Source organism: Nothoprocta perdicaria, unplaced genomic scaffold, assembly GCF_003342845.1.
Source record: "Nothoprocta perdicaria isolate Ctin4 unplaced genomic scaffold, notPer1 scaffold_208, whole genome shotgun sequence".
In the NCBI taxonomy this organism is placed as follows: Eukaryota; Metazoa; Chordata; class Aves; order Tinamiformes; family Tinamidae; genus Nothoprocta; species Nothoprocta perdicaria.
This window is the reverse complement of record NW_020455294.1, coordinates 794,585-813,239: the sequence shown is the minus strand read 5'-3', so window position 1 is coordinate 813,239 and position 18,655 is coordinate 794,585. Positions and strand designations below refer to the sequence as shown.

Sequence of the window (18,655 nt, the reverse complement as noted above, 5' to 3'; positions counted from 1 at the left end):
TCCCTGTCTTTTTTAAAGAAAATTCTCGCTGCTGCAGTGCTTGGCATCCTGTTGCTGAACGTGATGCGCAGCGCTCTCCGCAGCAGCCAGTGGAGGTCAGAAGAACAGCTCTTCAGGAGTGCACTGTCCGTGTGCCCGCTCAATGCGAAAGTAAGTCACTTGTGTGGACCTTAGATCTTGTTGCTTGTTTGTTTGGGACTTTGGAGAAGAGATCTCTTGTGTAGTTAGCATATTGTGGTACAATTTAACTCGGCCTTGCTTGGTGCAAGGATGAGATATTAACAYTTCAGTCCTAGATTGCACTGGTGGTACAGAGAAAGTACCATGCAGTTCAAATTACAGTTTTGTATTGTCCCCCACAGGGGGTRGGGGACAATACACTTCAGTAGTGGCATCTAGTCAAATCTGGTATTCTGCTAGTACAGTATACTGAAAAATGGAGTGCATAATTGCAATTTAATGCTGAAGGGAAAGAAAAATAAGTTGCAATAATGCATTTAGCTGGATAATCCCTTTGTTGTGTTTTTAGAATCCTTTTTATGTACCTTCCAATGGTATGCTAGCCAGCACAGCTAAGGGAAGGGAGAAGGAATCATATCATCAGTGTAACTGGATAATCTGAGCACAGCTAAGGGAAGGGAGAAGGAATCATATCATCAGTGTAATTGGAAAATCTGAGGATAAAAAGTTTTGCTGGCATCCCCTGCAAAGAGCAGGAGTGATTGGGCTAGAGTCCTGTGCACTGAGGAAAACTGCAATATTCCTTGCAAGGCTGAGAGAGGAGGAAGTGGGACTAGATGGGATGTGTTACCGAGCTGAACACCAGTGTTTGGCATAGAAGACCGAACCTCACCTGCAGGTAGGTAAAATCCACAGCCATCCTTTGGCTGAGCCTGGCATCTGATGGAGCAAATCAAAGACYGCGATGATGACTGAATTTTAGTAGAGACCATTTGGTAAGAGCCTGCAAGTAAGAAGGTTCAGTTTGTCAACAAAAAACACTGATGTTTTAAAAGATCAGATTCTTGTTAATTAGGTGGCATGTAGAAAATATGGATCAAAACACAGAGTTTAAAATCAAGCCCGTGAATGGTATGTTTTATAAATATAGAAATGATCTTAGCATCTAGTAGAATTCAAATATGCAGCAGTGAACTTGAAAAAAATGGTTTTGGCCAATATACTGGGCCAGTGATGTTTTTTGGTAGTCTCAGCAGTTGTATTTTATGGTGTAGCAGTGGTAGGCAGTCATCATCTTTTTAGCAACTTCAGTACATTTKGTATTCTGGATGACAGGTGCATTTTATAAGTGGAGCAAATGCAGTGGGTGTCCCTATGTGTAGCTCCTTCCATCTGCCCAGGTAAGGGCGCTCTGCACAGGTCCACGTTCTCTTTGCCCCTGCTCCGAGGCTCTTGGACGAGAGCCACGTCTGGCTGGGGGGCCGCGTGGCCGCGTTTGCACCGTGCTGCGCGCGAGCTCTGAGCTGTGCTCGAGCAACTGCACTAATGCAGCAGCTTTAAAGGCAACGAGGGGAAATGAGCTAGTGTTTGGCAACACGGGGCCATGCAGCCGGCTGGTAGTGACAGCTTGTGCAAGTGCAGAGCAGGTAGGTGGGAACATGGAGTCCTTGTAGGCTCATATTCCAATTTTGCTCAAGGAGGGCAATATTAGAGTTGCAGTAAAGAATTCTGCTAGGCAAGAACATGGCCATGGCTGTGTGTAACAGCCAGTCTCTGTTTTCTTTACAGACTTGGTTTCATTTACTCAATTTTTATAATATAGACTTAAAAATTGTAACTAGATCTAATGATATCCTGGTTTTATCTTGAAATTACAGAATGGCTGAGGTTGGAAGGGACCTCTAGAGACCATCCAGTCCAACCCCCCTGCTCCAGCAGGGACATCCAGAGCACGGGGCACAGGGCGGCATCCAGGCGGGTTTTGAAGACCTCCAGAGAAGGAGACTCCACAGCCTCCCTGGGCAGCCTGTGCCAGGACTCTGTCACCCTCACAGGAAAGAAGTTCATCCCTAATTGCAGACTTCCTTTAAAAATGATTCCATTGGACCTTTCATTGTCCCATTTATTCTAATGGGAAGTTAATGGAGACCGAAAGATAGAGTTTGTTTTTTTTGTTTTATTAGAGGCATCTTTAACATGTGAAGCACATGGTCATAGCCTTATTTGCTTTACATACCAAGGTCATGGAGTCTCCAGTTGTCCCTGAAGTAACACCAAAAGCTGCATCTCCTAATTGGAAGTCTGTATGTAGTGCAGCCCTTTTCAATTCCAAATTACGGGTATGTGAGCAGTGAAGAATAAACTTACCTTAATGCTGAGTAACAAGTAGTTACAGCAATGTCATCTCTCATTTCAGACTCTCCTCCTTTAAACATCTCCTCATGTGGAGGTGTGGAAACTGCAGTAAATCACAGTGTCTGGGAGAGCAGTGATGGATGAGTCTGATTCGAGAGAATGAACTTTAGCATCAGTGTTGATAAAGATGGCTCTAGAATCTTAAAATTTATTGAAAATCAGATACCATAAGGAAGTTGCGAAGATTTTGCCATTTTTGTTAAAATTCCCAGTACAGAAAAGGCAGTTCCATGCCTAAAAAGGCTGTTACAGATTAAGTACATTTTAAAAAAAAAAAAAAAAATGGAAAAAAGCATATTGTGGCTTTAGGTGAATGTGCCCAGGAGCATGTTATTCATTTTAACTTGTTTCTACACTTAATCTGTTTTGAAAGATTTTCAGATTGAGATAGTGTATTTTAGATACATTTGGATGTCAGCTTGTACTTTGGGAGCCTGCGTATTCCATTTGCTCACATCACATTTTCCTTACATGCAATTTCACTGAATTCCTGGAGCTCAGTGGTGTTGCACACTGACATGGTTTAACACCAGGCCTGCCTAGTTTCCATCTAAGTGATTTTTATCCACTTTGTTCTTCTAATACTTTGATTATCTATAACAGGTAGCTTGTACATCTGGAATAATTCAGTGCTGTGGCTCAGCAAGGGCCCACTGGATCTAATTGGAAGTCTTGCCATTGGATATTAKGGTGTACAAGTCAGTGAGTCCTAGGGGGTTCATTTAGGCTACTGGAATAGCTGATTACAGGCTGCAGTAGGGAATTACTATCCCCAGACAATGTTTCACCATACACTACTAGGCTGGGTTTTACCTTCTTAGCTGTAGATAGCCACATCCAAGCTAGTCTGGGCCCCTTTATAACTGGGGAAAAGAAGCAGCCCCCTTGAGCGCGTGGTTCATCRTCATCTGGAGGTCGATGCCTGGCACAGACCATAAGGACAAGGACTGCATCATACATTGGCCTGGTCCCTTCTGGTGTAGGTGCACGAAGCTGCATGAGACTTTTGTCCTGGAGGTTTAAAATGCTGCTTTTCACTCTTTCTGGATATTGTTGGATTACTGCTCACATTTTCACATTATTTCTTTTGAGGATTGTTCCTGAGAATGCTGATCACGTTGGCTTTTTTTTCATGAAATTCGCTATTGTTAGAAGTGCCAAGTTACTTTTTCTTACCTTTTTTCTTGGCAAGCTAAAGAAGTTTTTAAGAATTTAGAGATAGTTCTTTTATGTGAATAACTCTGAATAACTTATTATTAATTAGCTAAATAAAATATGTAATGACATTATTAAACTCATTAAGTATCTTTTTCTAGATTTGAAATAATTGAATTTAAATGACTTAATTATTAATATTCTGTATATAACCTGTACTTCCTTGCTCACTGCTTTTCTTTATAGGCTATCAATTAATAAACATAATAAGAAAATAAAGCTATTTCAGTAATAACTCTCTGACGATAATGAACAGGGAGGTTTATATGATCCTTCTGATAGAACCAGTCTGCGCTGAGATACTGAGGGTTTGTATTTGATGGTTCATRCAAAATGTGATTATACACATAGGTTTGTCAAATGCAAGCCCTGGTCATAGTTACAAATACACAACAATTTGTAAGACTTCCTTCTTTACTTGATGTGAAGCTCTTGCAAAACCTTTTAGGGCAGAACAGCATTCACAACTAACTGTTTAAGGATTTATAAAGCTGCTCTGTAGAGYATTCCTTTACAGAGGGAGACTTCTATGATATATATCAAAAGGGGAATATCTGCTACGGAAGATACTTCAACTGCTGCAGGCTCTGCTTACGTGGGCTATATTCATTTGTTGTTGTTGCATGGCTAACACTTCAGATGTCAGGTCTTCTGATACATGAATGCAGTCATACAGTAGTACCTTTAGACAACATTAAGTGCACAAAGAAAAATGGAAAATAATAAAAAAAAAAAGACTTATTTTCTTATTATTTAGAAAACAGAATTTCAATAGCAGAGGGAAACAAAAAGTGTTTGGGATAAGAGGCTGGCAGTGAACGGGGTCATCTGCACATTTCTGCAGAAATGTTAACATCTGTGCTCAGCCTCCTTCCTTTTCAGCAAATGCTCRTATTTGCTGCAAAGATGACTGTAAGTGGCCAGGAAGAGGGAATAAAATAAGCAATGACAGCAGTGTTTCAACTGAGGGGTTGGACTTCTCAGAAGATGATACTACATGATACTACATTTTTGCTTCTACCTATGCTGCTTTGGAAAAGACCCAGGAAATTAATTTAAGAGTAATGCTTTTGCATAGGGAAGTGCATTTTTTTTTTTTTACCTTTCCTCATTTAAATGGATGTGCACCCATTCTTCTAACTGGGTCTGATGTGGAATAACATAGAGCCTCTGACTAAGGTTCTGTGCTGTCTTTTTAGACACACTGGCTCTGTATACTTAGAATATATTGTTTTTTGGCTAGCCTACAATGCCATGCCTACGTTACCTTTAGGTAAGACATACCTATATTTTTCCTATGTTCCTTTTTCCTGATTGCTCTGGTTGTAGAGAGTTCTGTGTTGTTACGCAGCATTGAGAAATAGCCCTTTTAAAGCTATTACTGTATAAAACAAAAAATAACCTGTGTAAGATTGATAAAGGAGCATGTGGGCATAACACAGTCTGTCATTTCCAGTTAATATCTGTCTTTAATACTGACTTAATGAAATGCCTGTCTGCTCTTGAATGTTTCATGAGGAGAGGCAGATCCTCTCCTCCAGGTCGGAACACACTGCATCTCTCAAAGGCAGAAGAGCTGTGTCTCTAGAGCCCAAAATTAAAGTGTCACCCTAGCCCCTTACCCTTGAAAGGCCAGGTTCTTCCTACCCACCATGAATAGGTGGACTTGGCCCCCATGTTGTGCAGAAAGGGGCCACCGGAGAGGTCAGGGAGGAATATTGCTGTGTGCGTAGAGAATATAGATTATTATAACCTGTTTTGGGAGACACCTAGAGCAGAGCAAATGGCTGAACTTGGGTGTCTCTGAGCAATGGCCGGTGAAGTGGGAGGAATGGCAGTACAGGAGAGGTAATGGGCACCTTCCAAATGGCTCCGTGTGCCCAGAGGGCCTTTGCTGACGCTGTTCTTAAAAGTTGGTTGCTACTGAATATCCACTGTAAATCAGCCCGAGAGCTGCTCTTGTCGGGATGATTTACAGGGAGAGAAGGCACAGGGGAAGCTCTTGGTTTGGTTTCTTGGTTTAGTTTTTCTTTGGCTCCCTCCCTCTCTCACCTCTGTCATACTGGGAGGACCTAACGCTGCAGTTCTGCTTGAAAGGAAATGSGGGAAGGCCGCGCAGGACAAGGAACAGTTCATTTGGAGAGGTGGTATTTAGAAATCCTGTTTTCTTTCACACAGGAGCTGTACCTGAGGGCAGAAGAAATGTTAACATTGAGACAAAAATATCTTTTTTAATAAACTATAATTTCTTTAAATAGGATTTGCCATGGGTTTCCATACAGTATAATTTGTCTTTTTAGTTCACAAAATGTGCATATATAGTTAATGTTTAATTTGATGCTTTGGTTTGAGGGCATTGATACGTCAGCTTTCTACAGTCTGYACAGTTCTGTTGCATGGAAAAAATATTCTTTGCATTTGAAACAGAAATGAGCACAAAAGTTGAGCATCTTGAAAAACTGAAGAAGAAAGGAAAAAAAAGGAATCTGAAAGTGAAATGGTGACTKTTTCTTAACACGAGACTGTTAAAACTTGCATTTGAGAGATTGCATGCTTTATATACACAGAGTTTTCTTCATTTGGTCGGTCTGCAGCCTTTAATCAAATTTCTTCCTGTGGGAACACTTAGGCCTTTTGAAAGAACAACTTCTTAGAGAAAGAAAGAAATTGAATTAGGTTAATCTTGATAYCGAAATGTGAAGTCAAATATTTTAACAGCTAATGTGCAATATTGGGTACAATCTTTTTTTTTTTCTGCTTTGCTGTGATTTTTCTTTTATCTGGAAACACAAACTCTGATAGCCTAATTTGCCCTGAATACCTTTGAGACTGTGAGTTTCAGCATACTTAATTAAAGCAAACCAATTTGGTAAGAATAGTATCAAAAGAGGCTGAAAAAATCTGGAAGAACTATAGAATAGTATTGAGTGCTAGTAAAAAAAACCTTTCAGGTTGTACCCTTACCACTGATGATGCTTGGCAAAACAATGCATTGCTCTTTTCTTCTCATGATCAGGGGGTCTTTGGGAATGACTCTGCTTGCTCGAATATTAAATGTACTGTTCTAATTCTTCTTGGTATTTATCTTGTTATAGTCCTGTCAATATATAAAGGAGTTTTCAAGATATTTTTTTCTTAGAAACTGGGCTAGAACCGCCTGTATGGGACACTGAGTTTGTGTGTCATTTTATATCTTGCAGAGCACCATAAGCAGCTGAATACCTGCTCTGAGTGTGCTTAGCAAGCCTTTTGTTTGCATACATAGATGCACATATAGCATCTTTGCTGTGCCTCTTAAGCCAGTGAAACTGTTTTTTTCATTAATCCTAGAAAGCGTAAAAAATGTTTTTTTAACTCAATTTGTTCATAGTATGTTACTGCATAGCCACAGAGATGGCATTCAACCAATTAGCATATTGGWTACTGTAGCAATGAGATTCAAACATGATTGTGTATATATTTTAAAAATATGAAAGAAATTGCAATATGCATCTTTCGTGTATTTTTCACCCAAAATTTGATTTGAAATAGTAAGATATCTAAAGAATTCTGATTGAGTTGCTGACTAAGTGTTCATAATACTACTGTCGTATTTCTAAACCTGTGTTTTTCTTTGATTAGTGAATGTAGTTTTGTGGTAATACTCTTAAGGTAGCATTTGAGATATTTTCCAGCTCAGATTTATTGTGATTTTTTTGTCTTTATCATAAATTCAAATGGTGCCTGTTCCTCTCCAGTTTCATAACAAAGTCTTTGATCTTTTCTGTATTCTTTAGTAGGCAATGTCTCAAACATGTTTCTACACTTGTGATATTTATTTCAGAAATGATGTTTGCATTCTTAAACCAAAGCAATGAGCAATAAGAATTATAAAGATTTTTTGCTGTTGTTTTCTCTCTCCCTCTCTCCTTTTTTGTTGATGGGGAGGGGCTTACATTTCTTGTTTATGCTGAATTTCTTCAGAGTTTTTTATAGATAAAACAAAGTTTAATCAAATTTAAGTGRATGTAGGGTATCTTCTGCTAAGGTTGGCTTGATTAAATCAGTCTTACTCATTTGACAAATAAATGAGATAAAGGACAGGAGGTTTCCCTATAAGGAAGAGTCTTTTGAAAAGTGTAGTGATTGCATTTATTATATCTGGAAGTGGATAGTCCATAATCTATCTATATATCTTTAATCTATCCAGTTAAAACAGATATCCAGAATTCGTAATGCATTCCTTATTTTTTTGTCCTGCAGCCTTCACTGTCTGTATCCTCTTTGTTATGTAAAACAGTAGTGAATGAGACAAATATTGGCTGCAGTGTTTTGGAGTAAGAATTTGTTGCAGGTGGCCCTGCAGAATATCTGTCAGGCACAGCATCTGGTAAAATGCTGATTTATCTTTTCAGGTGCACTACAATGTTGGCAAGAACTTGGCTGACAAAGGAAATCAAACAGCTGCAATCAAATATTACAGAGAAGCTGTCAGGTAATAGGATTTTTCTTGCTTTACTGAACTATCCTAAAATGACTGTAATGTTTCCCTTGGAGAAAATCTTAGTTTTTCATTTGTGTGCKCTGCAGTGTTGCAGAGCTAATCGTTTGCATACCAAAAAAAAATGTTTCCTATAAATAATAATCTTTCAAATTTCAAATATTAGGTTGAATCCTAAATATGTACATGCCATGAACAACCTTGGAAATATCCTGAAAGAAAGGAATGAGCTCCAAGAAGCAGAGGAGTTGCTGTCCTTAGCTGTACAAATTCAGTAAGTCTAGAGTAATGCTAAGCAGTGTTTTGCACCAACTAAGCAGAAGTGATACAATAGGATCGTCTTTTGCAGATGCTCACTTGTCCTGTCTCTCGTTTGTTTGTTTTCCAAATTGCTTAGACCCGATTTTGCTGCTGCATGGATGAATCTGGGAATAGTACAGAACAGCTTAAGAAGGTTTGAAGAGGCAGAACAAAGCTACTGGACAGCAATTAAACACAGGAAAAAGTACCCAGATTGTTACTATAATTTAGGAAGGCTGGTAAGTAGTTTTGAATAAATCATGGCTGTAACGTTTCTGTTTATATATAAAATTCAGCCTTCCTGATAAATGCTGATAGTTATTCCAGTTTGTTTCATTTGCTATAGWCCTTACTCTTGCTTTCCCCCAAAAAACTTCTTCCCACACCAATTTATTACACCTACTTTAAATGCAAGGATCTATGCATAAAAATATAGGTTATATTCTCCTCTTCAAGAGATTGWTATTAATTATTTCTCAGTATTAGGTTTCCTATTCCAGTTATTGATGTATTTCAACAAATTGTTAGRCAGTGAAACTATGCCAAAAAAATCAGTCTGGATTCTTGGAAATATTTATATTAAATATTTATTTRCTCCCGTTTAGATATCTGAATTGCATAATGGTTGTCTCCCCCATGCCAATGGTAAACATATATTTAAAAGCAACTSAGAGAAAAGCACTGGGAAAATGTAACAGAAATATATAGTAGTCTAGTTTATGCATTATTCGGGTATTCTTTTACTTTTTTTTTTATTTTTGACTTCAGTGTATGATAGGAAAGTGAAGTAAATCAGGGTAAAATTTTGGGGCTTTTCTTTCTTTCTAGTATGCAGATTTGAATCGCCATATAGATGCACTGAATGCATGGAGAAATGCTACAGTTCTGAAACCAGAGCATAGTTTGGCTTGGAACAATATGATTATATTGCTCGATAACACAGGTATAAGTCCATTTGAATCTGTTAATGAATAATTCAGTGTCTTGCAAACTCCAAGTTTTATTATTATTTCTTTTTAATCTCAAAAGCCTTTAGCCTGTTTTGCTAAGAATCTGTCTATTAGAGTTACCTTCTAACACAGTAATTCTAGAGTGTCACTTAAAATCAAGTCCATATATTTCTCTCTACTTACTGGTTTTCTTAGAACTGCATATAATTCATATGATGCATGTGCTGGCTGGCAGCGTGAGAAGTAACTGATATAAGCTGTGTTAAAGATGCCTTCTCTTTTCCCACCATATGGGCTCCCAGGCAATCTTGCTCAAGCAGAAGCAGTTGGGAGAGAGGCTCTGGAGTTAATACCTAATGATCATTCCCTTATGTTTTCTTTGGCCAATGTATTGGGGAAATCACAGAAATATAAGGTACGTAACTAGAGCTTYCTCAGTGGTTTTTATATACTAATATAATTTATATATATACGCACATATATATTTATATAGAGAGTAAACTCTGAATTTCTATAGCAACTCTTTGAGGAAGCCGTTATACCTTAAGCTATGCCTTAGATAATCAGGTTTCGATGCCCATTTCTGCCACAGACCTGCTCTGTGACTTTGACCTAGACTTATCCCACCTGACTTTAGGTGCTGTGTAAGGAGAGCAGCTGCCCTAAGTTATGTCAGTAGAGAGAAATGGGCTCTTAGGCACTAGAGGGCAGTTGGGGTCTTGTCTTGCTTCATTGTCCTGTACAGTGAACCTCATCTGGTTTAAAGTTAGATGTGCAGTTGTGTGCAAGTTCTTGTGTTTTCTGCATACGAAGAAAGCAAAGTTTGCCATTAGTCAGAATGAATTTTGGCCTCTTTACCTCGTCTAAACTATGCCAACTAAAATAGTGATGTTAGACTCACTAATCCTAGATAAAGGTTAAGAATATTTGRGTGAACTCTCAACATTACAAGAAGTCCATACACAGAACAGTGTATTGAACTTTCTTTTGGACAGAGAGAACCAGCTAGCAAGTGGTACATGATATTAAGTAATTAACCAATGACTCCATAGCCTGCCATAAGATATATTTTTAGGAAGTTACTTTAATGAAGTTCCAGAAGGATGCAAATTAACACCTAGAATRTATAAGGAATAAGATTATGGAGGAGTTAATTGCTGTGATTATTTTGATGAGTCATGGGTATGAAAGAATAGGGGAGTATGTAGTTATTTAGCAAGAATAATATGCACCCTGGCATGCTAGAGAACACTTCTGATGGAGTAGGTAGGAAAAAAATGGTAGAAAATTGTTGAGAAAACTTCTAATGATTAAAGAAGTCTCACAGACTCACAGGATGGTTGAGGTTGGAAGGGGCCTCTAGAGATCACCCAGTCCAACCCCCTGCTCCAGCAGGAACACCCAGAGCACAGGGCACAGGGCAGCATCCAGGTGGGTTTGGAAGATAATCCAGAGAAAAAGTCTGTCTTAAAATTTAAAAGAAATGAAAGAGGATATAATGATTTTTATGGGCAGCTCTGGAAGGTCAGTACACCCGAGATAAATACTTTGGAGATGGAGATGGTGGAAATCATGGTAGGAGAAAGTACGAAGCTTTGAAGTGAGTGTGTCAGGTAAAGTGGAAAGAGTGGCAGAGCCCAGGGAAAGCAGGGAGTACAAGARAGTCTTCTGTGTTCAATGGGGAGTGGTAGATATGCGTAAGGCAAGCCCCAACCTTAACTAGTAAATTAAACTGAGAGGTTGTAATAGGGAGAGGAAATCAAGGGATTTGGAAAGGAGACTGATGTCACTCACTTGCAAAGCAATGACTTCAGCAGCCATGATTTGCATGGCCTAAAAAGAAGAGTTTTTTAGCTGAGAAAAGGCTCAGTGACRGTAAGAAGCATGGGAGATAGTATTGGCTTGAGAAACTGTATTGGTTTTGTTGGCATACAATAAGATCTTTTTTTCTTACTGTTATTTTAAAAGACATTGAGTTTGCCATGAGATATTTCCTTGCCATAAGTAAGCAATATTCTCCTTCAGTTTCAAATGTGCTGACTTTCAACAGAAGGTGGTTTTCCTTAAGCAACCATAAGAAAAGCCCAAGCCTTTTAAGAATTCCATTTGTGTGTATTCATGAATGATTTATTGTTCTAGAGGCAAAAGCTCATGAAGGGTGCGCTGTTTTAATGTTACTGTTTTGGAGTTTTTTAATAAACATCTGCTATGCCATGCTAAATTTCTTATTTAAATACATATTCTTGATGGAGTAGACAAAGAATCATGCTATCTTTAGTTCTTGGAAAATACATATGCTGTATTTTTGTTATATACGCATCCGTGCTTTTTTTTTTTATATATATGCAGTACAAAAAAATGGGCACCATTAAGCATTTTTTTTTTGTGCTTGAAATAAAGCCAGATTTCAGTTTTGCACTGTGGCCCTGGCAGCAGATGGATTACAGTGTGCCTTCCTAAAGCCTTTACTATATACAGTGTGCAGGTTTCCTAACAGCACTTAATTTAAAGATTTGGCAAGGTGGAGTAGTTTGAAATATTACTGGTTGTACCAAAATGGTTATTTACTCCATATATCTGCTGTAATATGAATGTGATGCACCTTAAATAGCCTTTAATCAGGCAGTATGCCTGTACTAGCTGCTGAGCAAAGCAGTGGCAGTAAAAATGTTTTCAGTCCATGGCTGAAGATGTATGGTAATGGGAGACAGCTCTGAGCATGGATTTCATTAAGCCTTCTGGGAAAGTCTTGGCCTCATTGGACCATCAYACCTGAGCTGTGGAGGGATGAGTCTGTAGGGTGGCTGCTCCTCCTCTGGGTAGTGGCAATAGCCGTAATACTGAATTAACTGTATAGCATATTTTCCACTTTAATTGCTGTTAACCTTCACAGTGAAGAAAGAAGAGATTTACTTGRATGAAAATGTCAGATTTTGCCATGGAAAAAATCAGGATTTTGTAGGACTTGTGACTGCTCTGCGTTCTCAGGTGCCATTCTGCTAAATTGCAGCCTTCTTAAATCTGCCAAATGCTGGGTCTTACGATGTCTCTTGGCTTCTGAGTTGGAATCATAGAATAACTGAGATTGCAAGGGACYTGCAGATGTCCCCTAGCCCAGCCTACTGCATGGAGCCAACCCAGCTAATCAGCTTGCTCAAAGCTGTGTCCAGTTGAGTCTTGAACACCTGCAAAGGTAGAGAGTCCAAAACTTCCRTGGGCAGTTTCTTCTGGTGTTAGACCATCCTCATGATGAAAAAAAAAAATCCTTTTATCCAATTGGAATTTCCTGTCTAGCACCTTGGGTCTTCTATTTCTTATCCTGTTGCTGTGCCTTTGAGAAAAGCCTGGCTTCATTATCTCTCTCCATTTCTCTTTTGATGGTCTGATCAGGTGGCTGTAGATAGCAGAGAGGTCTCTCCTTCACCCTCCCTTAGGGAAGCTGAAGAGATCCAGTTTCCTCAGACTCCTTGCGTGTCATCTGCTCCAGGCATTGCAGTGCCCCTCTGCTTGGCTGCAGGGGTGTCCAGTTCGGGGCTCCCTGTTACAGGGCACTGTAGTGCAGATGTGGTCTCACAAGTGCCAACCAGATGGGAAGGATCACTCACCTGGATCTSCTGGCAGCACTCCTCCCAATACAACCAAGGATGTGCAAGGATATGATTGGCTTTTTCCATTATTATTATTTTTTGCCTGCAGAGCTGCTTCCTAGGCAGTCACCCCCAGCCTGCGCTGTTGAACGGGCTATCCCATCCCAATTCAGCAAAATTAAACGCAAGGAGATTCCCACTAGCCTCTTTCTCCGGCATGTCCAGGTCTTTGAATAGCAGGCCTGTTCTGCAGCAAACTGATCATCACCTCCAAGTGGGAGTCATCTGTGAAGGTGCTGCTCCGTTCTGACTTCCAAGTTGTTAATGAAGACGTTAAACAGTATTAGTCCCTCTGGGGATCAACGCAACCAGGATCATTAACAGGGTATGAGAATGTCAGAACTGCTGCTTATGCCAGGGGAAAGAAGTGCTTCAACTTGCACTATGAAGTCACATATTCCGTGAATTCCAGACATTTTGCATATTTGTGCCTATCCAAATATTCCCTCTCTTGAAACTGGAGGTCCTGCTAAAGAATTTATGTGGAAGCCGCGGGCTTGTATTCTCCTTGTCCTGAGAAGRTGAAGGCAGCTGCATCAGTGCGTCTGGCCTCAGAGTGGCAGCCTCAGCTCTCTCCYCAGCAACGTGCCAAAGGGAGCACAGGTTGGATTGGATTTGAACATTCTTGGAGACTCCATGTCACTCAGAGTTGCTAATCTTGACCTCAAAAACTCACTCAGGTCATCTAAGGGACCCAAACAGGATCTTATTTTTCTTTCACGTGAGAATGCGTGGAACCAAAAATCTGACTGACAGCTTTTCTTTCTCAGTGCATCTTATATTTTGCCAGCGGATCTTATATCTTGTCTTGTGGGCCTAAGTGGTACAGACTTAGCACACAGAAAAAGGCTCTTCCTGACATACCTCAGGTAGTAAGTGTGTGCATTACAAGAGGAACCCAACACGATGAAGTAATTTTATTGCCAGATCATTTGCACTGAAACTAAATGTGCAGCTTTCCCTTAAAACAGAGYATAGCATAGAAACTGTCTAAAATTACCTTTCTAAAATACCTGAACTTGTATGTAAACTAGTAAAGGTGGTCTGTTTGGGTTGAGGTTTCTTTTTTTTCCTTTTAAACTGCTACAGGGAATATGCTATGGAAACAGTATTATATAAGTGGCTAGCCTGGGCAAATAAAAATGTTTGAACTGGAGAGTACATTTAGCTGTCAGTTATATTCTTGGATATTTGATGAGGGAGTTCAACTTTTCCAAGAAGTGCTCGGGTATCAACAGTCAGAATAGTACTTCCTGCAAATGGGAATTTGGAATAGGTAGCTTGAAACGTGTAAGGAGTATTTCAGTTGATTTGACCTCCTTTTCTTTATTTTTTCTTTTTAAATATTAGGCATTYATTGTTTTTCATTAAGAGTTGTGTCCAAGCATCTGGTTTAGACAGCTTTGCTTAAATGGCCSCATTCCAAATGGTAAAAATTGTTTTTAAAGGGATGTCAAAAAAAAAAAAAAATCAAAAGCATTTTACTCAGTTATTGAATTGTGTCCGGATGGAGAGGTAGGGAAAACTTTAGCATGAAAGGTTTGAAAGTATAGCTATCTGAAAAATAAAATTAAATAGCGGGAGTCTGTGAACATATGGTACATTTTTTACCATTATTGCTGTCTTCTGGAGGCCAAAGTCACTTGAGCCACAGGTCCAGACAGTCTTACAGTATGGATATAGTGGTATTGCATAGATAYGGCACAATATTTTGGGATTGTTGTTGTCTTTGTTATAAATCTGGGTACATTCAGTAGTGTTTTATGTGCTGCAAGAGTAGTCTGCCCAGTTGACTTGTTTTTCTAAATTATTCAGGAATCTGAAGCTTTGTTCCTCAAGGCAATTAAAGCCAATCCAAATGCTGCCAGTTATCATGGTAATTTGGGTAAGAGCCTTTCTAACTCTCATCAGCCGTATTGTTTGTCTGCTTCATATTCACTGGGTTGTAAAAAGAAAAAAAAGCAATCTTTTGAGACTCCTTCCTGCTGGGCAGATTTCTGTTTTACTTTCTAGAGAAACTGCCAGCAAGTGAACAGGGCACTAAACCAGAGAAGCTGTCGCATGTTACGACAGATCAAGAGGGCTGCGCAATCCAGCCCAGAGGTAGCTGCACTTCGGTGGCCGCAAATTGCTTCCTTAAGGCCCTGCTTGTAACCCGCCATGAGCTCAGCCGATAAGAACGGCCGCCTGCGGCCGCGGTGCAGCTCATTCCCTCCGCATTCCCATGCCAGTTCTGCTCCCAGGCTTTGCGCCGGCGCCTGGCAGCAGAACAAGCAGCCACTGTGCCACCAGCCAGCAACAAGGAGCCTCGGCGGAAACAAATGTGTTGCTGTTGTGTTCCAAGCGATTGGCAGCGTCGCGCGTTCCTCCACAATATTGCTAATGAAACTCCTCGTTGATGTTCCAGCTGTGCTTTATCACCGCTGGGGGAACCTCGATTTAGCAAAGAAGCACTATGAAGTCTCCCTGAAGCTCGATCCCATGGCACCRGGGACCAAGGAAAACTACAGCCTGCTAAGAAGAAAACTGGAGCAATTGCAAAAGAAGGGCGAAGCCTGATGTTTATTTTCAGGTTGTCAGTGCATGCTGTTTCCTATTTATGTAACATGGCTACTTTTGACCGTGTAAGGGATTCAATCAATATTTCTTAAAAGTTATACCAGCAATGCACACTTGAATGCTCTTGCAGATGCTGTCGTTTCAGCTGGAGTTTGGAGATCCTTTTTCCTTTTTCCTTTTTCCTTTTTCCTTTTTCCTTTTTCCTTTTTCCTTTTTCCTTTTTCCTTTTTCCTTTTTCCTTTTTCCTTTTTCCTTTTTCCTTTTTCCTTTTTCCTTTTTCCTTTTTCCTTTTTCCTTTTTCCCTTCAAACTGCTTTTAAAGTCCCTTAAAACATTTGTATAGTTACAGGAAAGTAATTGGATATCACAGTTGTGAATAAGTAGCAATATTTGCTTTCATTTGTAACTTGTAATCTTCTCCTGTTTTTTTATCTTTTTTTAGTAACAGGAAGAAGATGAAAAAGCAGTTTTACTTTTGAAAGGGATTCTGAAAGAGAGAGGGGAAAAATACCCTTTCCTACTTGAAAGCTGATCTCTTCAGGTATGAAGAGYGTCTGCCCACTTGAGTTTTGCTTTATCACTGCTTTCTGCTGCCAGTGCTGCAGAGCCTGTGATATTCTGGCAGGACAGATTCTCTAGCTCACCACATTGCACTCGCAGCTTTGATTATGCCCTTGCTCTTGCTTCTGGCTCCACCTTTTGGTGTGTAGGGTTTGTCCGGGTGTCAGTGARGGACATGACTGGCCATAAAAGGCCCCTTGTCCTGTGTATGGATGATTGAGAGATTRGCAAGAGGAAGCAGCAAAAGGAAAGGAAACAAGGGTGATGTGATAGAGAAGTTGCCTGTTTTCTGCTCTGACAGGCAGCCTGAGAGGAGACCTTTGGCAACAAGTCTGAATTGCTTTAGCTCTTCTGACAGGCTGGTGGTCTAAGGAGTTTTCTGTCTCCAGGAGTTCATTCCTGAGTTCTAAGGCCTTGCAGAGCTTTCTGGCCGAGAGCTTTGCAGCCTGTCCCCTGTTGGTAAATAGAAAAAAATCTGTGAAGAAATAACTGGGAAGAGAACCTGGCCTTGGCTGCTGATGCACGCTTGGGAAGGAACTCTGCCTCCCCTTTGCAGTGATTGCCTGAAGTGGCAGTTAGAGGCATATCTGTTAATGTACAAACTGACCGCACTGTGATGTGGGAGGATGCAGAGATGTTATCCATTTATACAGTTTTCCAAATGTGCTTTGATACAGGTTTAAACTCTGGCTGTTCAGAGTTGAGTGTCTTGTGCTAATATTTACATTCCTGATTCAGGAAATTCACTTTTTCTTGTTTTGTTTTACTTTTGTGTTTTATTCTTGAAGATTGAAAGACTGTTATGGAATGGAAAAACTGGGGAACTTTACCTCTCTTTTCGTACACCTATGTTTGTTTGTTTTCCCCATAGGAAGAATTTGGTCAGTGCAGTAATTGCAACTTTTTTGAGTTGTCCAGTGATTATTGTATAGGAGACTGTGGAATGTTCTTACCTGACCCCCATGTAGGCAGTCTGCACCTGCACTGTGTTTTGAACCTACAGCACTGTGATTTGGGGGAACGAGCGTTGTGTCAAGAACCAAACGTCTCTACAAAGCACAGTGCAGCCCTGCACAGCCACCCAAACGTCCCATCTCTGATGGAGCTAGGTGAAAAGCTAGGAGCTTTTTTTTTTCTGGTAGAAAAAGTTGTACAACTGCTTTCATGTGACACTGTGCCCAGAGTGACTAACTCTGCCCAGCAAGGCTGCAGGAACGTGGGGCTGCCCACAGGTTTGGCTTTAAATGAATCTGTACCACTGAATGGCACTGTATGTTGCCACGCTAACTCTGAGGTACCAGAAATATGCGTTTGTGTTAGCTCTGYGCTTCACTCATGCTATTAAACCCTGTAACTCAGCAGGGCTAACGAGTTCATGCAGAGTTGAGGCAACTTTTTTTCTTCTGGTTTCTGGAACAAAAATGTCAGAAAGAAGTTTCAGAGTGTCGGGTTAGGGTTTATAAACACCCTCTCCAAGGATGTCCCTACTGATGGAGCAGAATGCTGCACCAGCACGACCAGTCAGCATCTGAAAAACATCACGGCTGAGTCAGTACCCACTGATGAATTTCAAACCTGCTGAAAGAGATGCACCCTTCGCACCCTTCCATGTGGGTTGCTGGTTTTGAAGCCTTTCTATATCCAGCCCAGTATGTATCGGATGTTAGGGAACACTTAGCTACATCAGTCATGAAGTATTAAAGAGTGGGGAACTTGTTAGATGAGCTAGTTTGTAGCAGGAGGTAAATGTTTTAAATGAAATCAGGTCATCTTTGTATATTTGCAGTATGACATTTTAAATTATTATTCTTAATCATGGAGTTTGTATGTATAGTTGTCCCTGTTGCCTGTCATGTTAGCTTTTCAGAAATCCAGTAAATTGATGGTATGTATGGGGTATTAATTCTCTCTAGCTTTATTGTAAATCAAAGGAATTCTTCTGTGGAAATCAATCTGTCCTCCTACTCGAAGTTTAGGTGGAAGAGAGATGCCAAAAAATTGGACACTTTCTTGGCACTGAAAATGCTGTTTACTCTTCAATACGTACAACATGATCTCTTCTTGATGAGTTATCTGGCTACCTATCATATAACTTGAGGGAGGGGGGACTGTTTTATGTCTTTTTTTTTTTTAGCGCTATAGAAATTCAGTGTAATTATTTGTACAATGATAAGAAGGATACACTTACGGCTGAGCATAATGTTGAGGCATGTTTGGATTCAAAAGAAACAACAAAGACAACTGCTTTTTTTAATAAAAAAATCCGTAAGACTTTCAAGAACACTAAATATTTTTTTACTTTATTTTCACAAATATTTTGAGCATGCAGATAATACAGTGAGTTTTATTAAAATGTTAATAAATTCATGTTTTGCTTGTTCTTTTCATACCTCATAATTGATTGCTGGAGTGATGYGGAACACAACCCCAAAGAGACAGAGTGGGTTCATGGTAACCACTGCTGCCCATCTAGTCCATCTTTCCCCTGTGGGGGATTTCTCACCATTGCTAATTATGGAAGACTAAAATTTCATCTTTACTGAACTGTGTGATTCTGTAAAAACAGGG

At 39.9% G+C, this 18,655-nt stretch overlaps 1 protein-coding gene across 3 annotated transcripts in view; it reads left to right on the top strand.

Annotated features, from left to right (window-relative positions):
- The window catches only part of TMTC4 (transmembrane and tetratricopeptide repeat containing 4), a 43,261-nt gene extending 27,270 nt beyond the window's left edge, over window positions 1-15,991 (top strand). The window contains exons 10-18 of one of the 3 annotated variants that reach the window (XM_026038338.1): window positions 19-150; window positions 7,986-8,065; window positions 8,238-8,345; window positions 8,469-8,610; window positions 9,200-9,314; window positions 9,624-9,736; window positions 14,784-14,853; window positions 15,376-15,540; window positions 15,969-15,991. In XM_026038338.1, the coding sequence (XP_025894123.1) occupies window positions 19-150; window positions 7,986-8,065; window positions 8,238-8,345; window positions 8,469-8,610; window positions 9,200-9,314; window positions 9,624-9,736; window positions 14,784-14,853; window positions 15,376-15,527 (912 nt within the window). In that variant the 3' untranslated portion in view covers window positions 15,528-15,540; window positions 15,969-15,991. Of the gene's footprint in view, window positions 1-18; window positions 151-7,985; window positions 8,066-8,237; window positions 8,346-8,468; window positions 8,611-9,199; window positions 9,315-9,623; window positions 9,737-14,783; window positions 14,854-15,375; window positions 15,718-15,968 lie in introns of those variants that run through there. The other 2 variants (XM_026038340.1, XM_026038339.1) reach the window with 2 other exon arrangements.
- The last annotated feature ends 2,664 nt before the right edge of the window (window positions 15,992-18,655 follow it).